This window comes from Dermacentor andersoni, chromosome 1 (assembly GCF_023375885.2).
Source record: "Dermacentor andersoni chromosome 1, qqDerAnde1_hic_scaffold, whole genome shotgun sequence".
Taxonomy (NCBI): domain Eukaryota; kingdom Metazoa; phylum Arthropoda; class Arachnida; order Ixodida; family Ixodidae; genus Dermacentor; species Dermacentor andersoni.
In genome coordinates this window covers 50,972,516-50,983,592 of record NC_092814.1, presented here as the reverse complement: position 1 = coordinate 50,983,592, position 11,077 = coordinate 50,972,516, and the positions used below count along the sequence as shown (strand labels likewise).

General features: G+C 48.6%; 1 protein-coding gene across 1 annotated transcript in view; it reads left to right on the top strand.

The window, feature by feature from the left end:
• The first annotated feature begins 4,730 nt into the window (after positions 1-4,730).
• The window catches only part of LOC126545379 (uncharacterized), a 59,855-nt gene continuing 53,508 nt past the window's right edge, over positions 4,731-11,077 (top strand). The window contains exon 1 of the mRNA XM_050193217.3: positions 4,731-5,437. Coding sequence (XP_050049174.2) covers positions 4,928-5,437 — 510 coding nt within the window. The 5' untranslated portion in view covers positions 4,731-4,927. The remainder of the gene's footprint in view (positions 5,438-11,077) is intronic.

Here is an 11,077-nt window from a genome sequence, read left to right as displayed (position 1 = left end):
AAACGGCACACGCTAAATGACAGAGAAATTGCCCTTCTCTGTCGTCTTCGGTGCCCCGTTTGAGCTCGCTACACGTATACATGGTGTAGGGCCTCAGTTTAAATCACCCTAAGAATACTCGGGCTGATTTCTTTTCGCAGTCGCTTATGGTTGCAAGTACACTCAACGTTAGACTCTCACTGCATAGCTTGCACAAAATACGGAGTCACTTTTATATTGCCGCACTTGTGTTCCCATGCTTAACTTTGTCTAAATATCCCGTCACGTCAACCAAGCAGCGTGGTTTCACACGCTCTTGGTTTATCCGCGGGCTGTTCCCTGTTTCTGAAAAAGAGCCTATTTTGTTCAGCACTTAGTTACCATGTAGACACTGAAGGTCGATATATATGTTGTGATTTTGTGTTGCAGGGTGTGCCATGGCGATTAGTCAACGTCTATGCATTTAATGACGCTGCAAAACGAATTGTCTTCTTTGATACTGTGCGTAGTCTAATGGACTGTGATCGTAGCATTGTGTTAATGGGAGATTTCAATTGTGTATGTGATCCGTGCGATCGAAGCGGCATTAACACTCAGCGGGACAGGAGTGGTGAAGTTTTATCTAACCTATTAGAAAGTGCAGGGCTCATTGATATAGGAGTGTCGGGACAGGGAGCTCGCTCTTATACACGAATTCAAGGTCGCTCTTATGCCCGCCTTGATCGGATTTATGTTTCTTCATCCCTCCTCTCCCGGGAACTGTCCTGCACTACTATCCCAGTTTCGTTCTCTGATCATTGCATGGTTATCGCAAAAATTGGTGAGAAATCTGTAACTAATTTCCGACCACAGTGGGCACTCTGGAAGCTTAACTCTGAGCTCCTAAATGATCAGGAATTTATTAATCGCGTGCGCATGACCCTAAAAAATTCTTTTTCTACTGACTTGCCGTTATTTGCAGCTTGGGAACTCTTTAAACAAGAGGTTCGTACAGTGGCTATAGAAATTGGATCGCTGAAAGCATTCCATAGAAAGAATGAAGAAACAATACTTCTTAAAAGCCTACACAACCTTTATCAGATGGAATGCGAAATGCCAGGCACTTACATTGTTGACATAGAAAATCTTAAATGTGAGTTGCAAAAGTATGACGCACTGCGTTACAGAGGTGCGCGAATTCGATCTCGAAACATGCGCGCTCTGCAATCTGAGCAACCAACACGTCAAGCTTTACTTGACGAGCGACGTCACGCTGTTTCCAAAGTAATTCCGGAAATATACTCCGAAGGTAGTCTTCTAACAAATACTAATGACATAATTTCTCAGTTCGAAACTTTCTACACTATGTTGTTTAGTGCCCCTCCGGATGATCACGATGCAAAAGTTTTAGAGAGTTTTGTATCTCTTGTAAAACCATTACAGGATGATGAATGTGCAGTTATGAGTGGTAGCCTTACGATCCAAGAAATTGAACTAGCTATTGATCAGCTGCCTATGTCGAAAACACCCGGCCCTGATGGACTTTCCTGTGAATTTTACAAAGCTTTCAAACCAATTATCAGCCCCATATTATTGGACATTTTTATTACAAGTTTACAGGTAGACGCCCTTCCGCAATCTTTTTGCAAAACCCACACAGTTTTAATTCCAAAAAGTGCAGATAAGGAGAAACTGCGTTCTGTTGAAAGCTACCGACCAATCACATTGTCAAACGTGGATTATAAAATTTTTGCAAAAGTTTTATCGAATAGATTGCAATTTGCGATGTCAATTCTCATTGGTTCCCATCAGACGTGTGGAATTAGGGGCCGATCCATTCAAACTAACATACATATCGCCCGTACACTCCTTCAATACTGTTACGGTTCCACTGAGCAGCTTGCAATGCTCCAGGTAGACCTTGCTAAAGCTTTTGATCGTGTCAGTCACTCCTATTTATTTACTCTTCTGGAGCATGCCAATGTTGGCTCCGTTGTGCTTAAAGGCGTTAAGCTTTGTTATACGTGTTGTACTACTCGTTTAGTTATTAATGGCCAACTCTCTAAACCCGTTTCCGTTTGCTCTTCGGTAAAACAAGGCTGCCCTATGTCCCCATTACTATTCGCCCTTTATCTGGAACCGCTATGCTTAAGTGTTATTCAGTCGAGTTACATCCATGGCTTCAATATACTGGGTCATGAAGTAAAAGTCTTAGCTTATGCAGATGATTTAGCGTTCTTCTGCACGGATAAGTCGAGTGTTGAAAAGGTAGTATCAACAATAGAGGAATTTGGCAGCGTATCAGGAGCACGAATGAACTCCGCAAAAAGCTTAGGCTTATGGTTTGGCTCATGGTGCTATACACCAGAACAGTTTGCAGGCGTTAATTGGACCGGTGTCCCGCCAAAGTATCTCGGCGTGCCGCTAGACGCATATAAATTAAGCGCACACTATTGGAAAGAACAAGTTTCGGCCCTGCAAAGTTACGCCCAGACATTCGTTCCACACCGACTTTCTATTTTTGGGAAAGCCGAGGCCTGCAATAAGTTCTTGGCAACAAAAATTTACTATGTATTGCAAGTTATACATTGTGCCAGGCTCTACATCCAACGCTTTCACCGAATCTTTGCAACCTTCGTATGGTCTTCAACTTTTGAGCCCATGAGGCGAGACAATATTTTCAGGCCCGTTAGTGAAGGTGGGCTGGGTTTAGTGCATCTTTATGTGCGGCAAATAGTGTCTCGTTTCTTCTTTTTTCGCGATACATCGCATCCTATACTTCGGTCATTCATGCAAGTCACACTTGTTAATGCGTTACCCGACTTAATTGTTTCTTCGAATTTTTCTTCACGTTTATGCTTGTGGGGATTCATGCAAGAAGTTTACTTGGCGATTCGTTTCCTGACAGTTCGGTTTTCCACTGAATACTTGTACTCTGCGTCGCGTAAAACGTTATACAAAGATCTATTGTGCATGCTTTTTCCGCCTCCATTTTACCGATCACTATACATTCAATGGCCAGGTCACGATGTTCTAAAGCGAGTTCGTAAAATATATGTATCCCCTTGCTGCAAAACGTTCTTTTATAAACTTCATAGTGAAACCATACCGGTTAAAACATGGCTACAGAAAAAGGGTATCTTTGTCTCTTCTGTTAACTGTCGCCTTTGTGACGTGCCAGAGACGATTGAACATTGTTTTATTAGCTGCACTGACGCCATACTATTTTGGGATGTCCTCCAAGGGACTTTACAAAAAGACTTTGACATCAACGCTCATACTGTGCGATACCTGCTGCCGACCGCTGATAATAGTGCCCCTTTTGATATGTTTTTTCTCATCGGAATGCACAGTTTGTGGAAAACGCGAATGATGGACAGAAACGCCGAAACGGTTGTACCTACAAGGGTGAATTTCATCCAAATGACCCTACACTTAAAGCAGGTTTATGATGAACTTGATACCCAGCCGGACTGGTACCCCATTTTGGTGAGGTGCCTATCCTTACCACCCTTCTAAAGTGGAACCACATTTCTACCCACAGTATGCACGATGCCTTTTCTCTGAGTGACTTTCAGTGTGCTCTCCATTCTCTGACTATGCACAACTGGTGAATATCGGGTTGTTGCTACTGTAATAAATACCATGAAAGAAAGAAAAAAAAAAAAAGCAGCGTGGTGAAGTGGTTAGAGTACGTGACTTGAAAGCGAGAGGACATGAGTTCAAATCCTGCTCTCGGGTACGTTTTTTTTTTAGCTCGTTAATTTTTTTATTAGGGTATGAATGCCTAATTTAATTAATTCCACCTTTGCGGAGCATCGGAACGAATTACCGTTACTCCCTTGAGGACCATCGGGCAGGGGCAACTGTTAGTCCCCGAAGGAGTAAGCGCATGGGAAGTAACAGTTCATCCCACGTCAGTTCGTCCCCAAAAGGACTAATGGTTGTGGCAAATCAGTTAGTCCCCAAAAGGACTAACCTCCCTACCCCTTTTAGTCCTTTTTTTCTTAGGGTGTGTTATGTATGGAATCCTCGCATGTGAAAGAGAGTAAGGCGAGTGACACTGTTTGCTAACGTATTTGTGTGGATTACGACTCTCGTCGGCGACCAAACGAGGCGCAGCGCAGCAAACCGCATTTTTTTGTCTAAAGGAGGGCCTCGGGACGTAAGCATGCATGGGCTGTGGTCGGGGGATATGTAAAATAAAAAGAAAAGAGCACGAAAAAGAAAAGAAAAAAAAAGACGACGACTGTGTTCTCTTTTTCCTGGTGTTCTGTTACTCGTATCACTAGTTGCGAGTTTCCAGCTCGTTCTGCTGCACACTCTTATGAACTAAATTGATGCACTGCGGCCCACTGCTTCCATGCACTGAAGCGTCGATAGGCTCGTCAAGCCGCTTTTGCAACTCTTTTCTTCATGACCTCCCGAGAATTAAAAAAAATAAGATAGGTTCATTCATATTCAAAATTGCCGTATGGTAATCTTGTATGTTCTGCCGTATGGCGTGATCCTCGCTGTATTACGTATTATAAAGGATTGCATTAATTGTCTGAAACACTATAGGAGAAAATGTCCTCGAGAGGCGTGTCATGTCTCCATAAGGTGTTGCAAATGACGGCGCCATAGCAGCAGTGGATGATTGATTATTTGAATAAATAACTAAATGCTCCATAGTTAGTTCAGCGCACGACGTCTTAACGGAGCGAAAAAATTATCCAACTGGACCAGAAGTGATTCGCTTGCACGCAGCGGCAAAGGCAACGGGAGGTGAACTCCCGATCGGGGTGTACACTCCTCGCGGTTCGAGTCCCTCCTCGCCGATCGCGAGGGATGCCGCTGGGTGCGTCCACCACTTTCGGACGGCCGCCGGCGGGCGGGCCGAACCCGTTTTCTGGCTCAGTGTGTCAGTAGGCGAGAGAGCGGCGGCCTGACCCTCGGCGTCTGCTGGCCCGCCAGTGGCTGCTTGGCCATGAGCAGCGGCAGGCGCATCCGGCCCGAGCGGTCCGCGGGCGCCCAGCGGCGCAACGTGCAGAAGCTCACCTGGCGAGACTCGCACTGGCTCCAGGGCTTCTCCTCCGACGACCATCAGCGCGGATCTCCTCCGTCGGCCAGCCTGAGCGACATGGGCGTCGGCGCGGCGCTGCGCCGCGTGCTCCTGCTCTGCGAGCGGCAGCAGCACCGCGAGGCTGCCGCGCTGCTCTCGCACCTCGCGCCCGCCGTGTTCCGCGCGCTGGTGGCCGAGCTGCCGGTCGAGGCTCTGCTCGAGCAGCTGCCCGCGTCGCTGCCGCCCCTCGAGGCCCTGTACGCGCGCGCCGCCTTCCTCGAGGAGCCCGCGGCCACGCTGCAGGCGCTCAAGCCCGACGCCCTGGTGCTCCACATGGTGCGCCTGTTCGCGCAGCAGCACGACGCCGACCGCGACGGGGCAGCGCAGTGGCTCGGACCGCCCCAGATGATCGCCTCGTGCAAGAAGCTGCTCAAGGTGCGTTCTCGGCGCAAGCTGTCGCCGAGGGGCTCAGCGCCAAACCGCGGTCTCCCTGGCGCTGGGTCCCCGGCGTCACGCCTCCTATGGGCAATGTAGTTAGTGGTAGGGTGTCCAGTGTCCTAGCGGCAAGAATACTTACACCTCGTGTTCGGCTGCTCGGGCCACGGAATGCGACTTCGGAGAGACAATCGTGAGCCCCGTCTGCGTACTAATTTTAATTGACAATCGTCAGCCTTCGATGAGGCCTTCGATGAAAATGTTATTTAGAAGTGTCCTGCAATCGTTGGCAGCGTTGCGCTTTGTCCCGCAGAACTGCGTTCTGACATTGAGCTTAAAAGCTTGATGAACTTATCGGAGAACTTGTCTGATGCTGTTCACGCGAATGTTAGGTGCTGCGGGCTAAATGTTGCAAATTTTGCATAGAGTCTGATGGATGCTGCTTCGGTACGATACTTTGCGACTCAGATGGCTTATTGGTGATCCTATAGTTCTCGTTTTGCGGATCATTGATTGTGTGCGCAGTGTGTCACATTGTTGGATCAAGCGTGGATCAAGCGGGTGTATCGACACTGCGGATATCCCTGCACGAAGGCCGACGTTTTCACAACTGTCAGTGAACAGCTATTCAATGCACGCCACGCGCGGACCCAAATGTTTTCGATTTTCGGTATAATTATTTACTTTATTTTTTCATTTACCCTGCGACCACCCAGACTCAGTAAACCCAAAAGTGTCCAGTAAATGCACTGCGCTTGTGACGGGTTGACTGTGATTCCATTAATTTGGGAGTAATTTATATAGTTTTACATAGTTTTCTTGCGGTTAACTCGGACGCAGGCGACGTTTTATAGCGGTTCCATTTGCGCGCAAAATTGGTCAAACGGGCGCTAGCGAACGTGCAGTTTCGTTACCTCCAAGTAGAGTTTAGGGATTTTGTAAAAGTTCTGTTTGATTACGATTTGCATACAAATGCAGCAGATAATGACGGTATGTCTGCATAGTTTAGAATTCGACATTATATATGTGTGTTATTGCACCTTTGCCTCACCAGCGAAAACGTCCATAAGCTATTCGTACGTAACCAGCGTAAAATACGTTTGCGAGTTTGCGAGGACCGCACCAGTCCTGACATAAGCGAATACTTTTTCGAGCCAGGCGCTGCATGAGTATACGGTAGCCGAAACGAACGAGATGACACAGGTACATAGTCATCGTGTGACGTGTTTCTGTCTGTATGTTGTTCGTTTGGATATTGTGCTGTGTTTAACCGTCCTTACGACATCTTGGCTCTTGCTGCAAGAGCCGTTTCCTATCGCTCTCTACAACGTGACATGCTGTTTATCGTCGGTGGACAAAAGCCGACATGGATATGCAGCGGAAAAGTTGCTTCATTTGTTACATTTTCTACTTTTCCAGCATTTCACAAATGTTGTTCGTCCGCTCAGGGCTCCAAGTGTGCTTTCTGCATATTATAAGGTTTTTTTCCGAGTCAGTTACGGATCCCTCGAATGAGCACCCATTCAGTATGTATACCATGACCTAGTTGCAAGGACTAATACACATTAATAAAGCTTGTCCTTTCTTTTTTCGCTTTCTTGCTCTGATAGTCAAGTACAGTGTTCAGCGATTGAAACGGGATACTCGGAGCGAGTGGCTGCCGGCAATTTTTACGCCATTGGAGGGCGCTGAGGACACCGAGTTGATGAATTTTTGCATCATATGAAAGCGACAGCACGTGACTGCATTTATCCCGCCAGCGATTACCCAGTGCTCACCGGTGGCGCACAAAGCGCCAGCCGTCAATGCGGTCTGAGTAACGCGTTTCAACCGCTGAGCACTGTGCTATCTTGAGCGTAAACATGGGAGCCCGTGGCATTCGGTATTATCAGCGCAATCTAACGGTGGCGCCGAAAGGTTTTGCGCATGCTCAGTGGGCGTAAATGAATTATTACTTCGCGCACATGACGTCATGCCATCGCGCTCGCCGTCTGCTACACCCAGTTTTACGGCCGAGAAACAAAGCATTAGCCTCTCGAAAAATCATATAGGGGTGCATGAACGGAGCCGTGGTGGTACGACAATTCGTTCTACCACTGCAGACTAGCGGTGAGCATTTGTTTGAGAAGATTGGGAAATCTGAAAGCAGACATAAACTTGTTCGTGCCAACTGTCTACAATTTACTCCCGTGTAGAATCGTAGAAATGGTCACGGCCGAAGGATGTTTCACCAAGTATCCCATGCAAACAGTGGTTAATCCCAGCCAGCAGCTACTGAGTTTGTAATGGTGCCTAAACTATGTACAAATATGAACTAAACGGAGAAAATGGCCTGTAGCTTCCTTCGGCCTCCCTGTTTCTCTCGCTTTATAAAATTCCCGTACAAATGAATTTGCGTACAGAAATGACAGCGAAGAAATACTTCATGGTGTTTAGCTCTGACCACCAGCTTGAGGAACGCACCGTTTGATCTTGCAACACCGTAGTGCGGCCTACGAATTAGCTGCGACCCGCACTGAAGGAAGGAAAAGCGCCTAGCAGACGACATGCGGGCGCTCCGATGATGTGATGCGCGTAAAGAAAGGATACTCTCGTTACACATGCACACAACAATTCTGCACTGCCACCAGGCTACATTCCTAGTACTGAAAGCCACGCGCTCCCGTGTTCACGCTGAAAAAGATTAAGATAGCACATATTCCGGATGCGAGCTATTATACACCTGACGGGACGGTATAACAGCTATAGCAACAACGTTCCAGGGCTTGTAAACAAGGTACTTCTGTTGCATTAACCTTGTGCAAGAAATAACGTGAAATGTACCCGTTCTGCTACGTTTGTAGCAGTCAGTAAAATAGCCGATGCCCGTTCAAGAAATGCCGACCTCTGTACATCGTCTCGTCGACCTTTCGTGCGATTGGTCCTAGGGCAGCTTACTTCTGTGTACTCATACACCAACCGACCCATTTATGTACCATTTCGACCTTCACATTTCTTTTATTCTTTTTTTTTCGGTCTTCTTTATCAAACATGCGCACGTCAAATATTTTTCAGCATGCGCACTACCGTGTGTTCACGACATATTTTCTGTCGTCAACTATGACTTCCGTACACACGGGCGAGGTATGCGATTCAATGCCCCAAGTGTGCATTCAGTCGCATATGTCGCCAGTTTATAAGAAAAGCGCACGACAGAATAGCATAATTGGACTATTCGCATACTGGCCGTACTTGCGCATCAACGTCGTGGTCTATTTACTGACCTGCCGTGGGAGCCGCTAAAGTTTGACTGCCCTCTAAAAATGCCCTCCTTAGCACAACTATTTCTCTTTGTTTCTCAATTCTTCCGGAGCGACAGCGCCGTAACGGGTCTGTACGTGACCTGCAGCGGGGGGGGGGGGGGGGGGGGGTTAAAAATGAGCAGAACACAATATGTTAAAGCGCGAAAAAGACAACAACACCGCTCTGCTCCTATCACGGCGGCCGCGCTGCTCCACGCATCACTAGAGCCGCTTTCGCCGAACGAGGGACGTCACAGGCGACGTGCAGCGCACGCACTCGTGTTTCTCGTTACGCAGCTCGTTGCGCGCGCATGCCCACTCGTGTGCTGGCCGTTGTTATTCCTGCCCTCCTGGCGCTACGCGGACCCGGCAGCCAAAGAATCCGCGACGTGACACCGCAGGCACGCATGCTTTCGGGGGTGCACGAGTAGCACGCCACGGACAGCTGGAGAGCTCGCTGTTCGTTCGACGAAACCGGGCACGCTCGTCGTACGAGCATCTCGCGTGACGCGCGCAACGTTTACGACGCCGGCTGGACGACAGTTGCTGCGCGTGTTTGCACGCAGGCCGCTTGCCCTCGGCGTTAGGCAACGTGGCAGAATGACCCTTTTGCGGGCTATTATAGCCTATATGCGCGGACCTAGAGGTGGTTTGAGAAAGAGGGCTTCGCGTGTGTGAGAAGTCTGACGAGGGTTCGTTAAATGTGGCTTCTCCACATCAACAAACACTGTGGGGAGAAGCCCCCTTCCGTGGCTTTGTTCATTCTTCGGGCTATAGTATGTGCGTGTAAGTGTAACCGAGAACGTTCCCATGGGAACGGTAGGCGTTGATGATAAATAGGTAAATGAATGAAGGTACGTATATCACCCGGAATCGAACCTCATTAGTCCCCCCCTTTGACCTGCATGCGCTGAAGGGAACTAACTCTTCCGGACCCGGTGTGGCTATCAACGTTCAGCATGCTGAATGTTGATAGCCATTGTAACATCCATATACATAGCAAGGAAGGAGTGGGTGTGCGAAGAGGGCGCATTGAAGGCATCGCAGGCCGCGGAGCGTGCGCAGTGCGGAGGCGATCTCGTACGTCGCCTGTAGTATGGCGGCGACAGTAGTAGGAAAGCTGACACCTTATTAAAGCAAAAATGACGCTTGCCAAATACAAACCAAAGGCAGTTGAAGGAGAGCAAGAGGTTGTGTCGCGAAAAGAAAAGAGAAAGAGAAAAAAGAACGGAAGAACGAAGGAAAGAAAGAAACAACTAAGCTCGCGCCAGGGTGGGTGTAACAAGGTGTGTCTGAATCTTTTTTAACAGCTCCAAGAGGAGTGTTTTATTTTTTTATGCTATCTCGTGGGGTGCTTGTGGAATAAATGCTACAGCCAAAGGTTAGGCAATGTATATAATATTTGCAGCTGTATGCAAGACAGGTAAACAATGCAAGAGATAAGCGAGAGCAGGCTGTAGCATTGATGGTGACCGGCGGTGGAACATATCTGTCAGCATAAATTTTCTTTTATTGAAAGATCGCACCTGCACACAACCCCGAAGGGGCAGCCCCTAAATTTCTATCTCGAAACTTGGGAAGGCTGACCTGTCCCCTCTATCGCACGCCAGGTGAAGGAGCCGCATATTTATAGTGAGCAAGAAGAACGTTAGCGCGATTCGTCACACGCGATGCGCATGAAACACGAACCCGGTGGTATGCATACAATTCCGGGAACGCGCTCAAGCTTCTGTAGAAAGCAAACACACGTGCTCGCATCCTCCTGTGCGGCGTCAACTCATGCGGCGTTTTATTTTCCTCCGCACGGCTGCTCTTTCTGTTGTGCCCATCAGTCTGCAGAGCCCCGGAGATGTTTTCCCGAGCGCAGTCAGCAGCGAGGAAAGGCGACCTACCGCGCGACACTGTGTGTCGATCGTTATAACTGCTAACCTGGCACGACTCCTGATTAATTCGCTCAGCGTTTTCGCTTCGCTTGGTCTTGTTATTAAATAGTCGCCTGCACTTAGAGACCATTGAGAGCCTGAAGTCCGATGTAACGCACGGCATTTATGTCAGACGCTGACGCAACCGGGATAGGGTGGCGCACGATAATAAGGCGGGGGGGGGGGGGGGGGGATTAAGAACGTCTGCGATGGCCGCGCGCGTGACTATCGCCCCGTCGAGCTGCACCGGGGCCTCGAGGTGCAGCTCGTGCGGGGAGTCGGATCTCCGCTCAGACCAACGCCGCGGCAACGCGCGCAGCCTTACGCGAAAGTTGCACGCCTGCTAACGCTGCGTGATAGGCGAAGCTGTATATCTCGACGTCAGAGTCGTTTTCGTGGCGGCGACGCGAATGTCAGTGTCGCGAACTTGCTCTGTT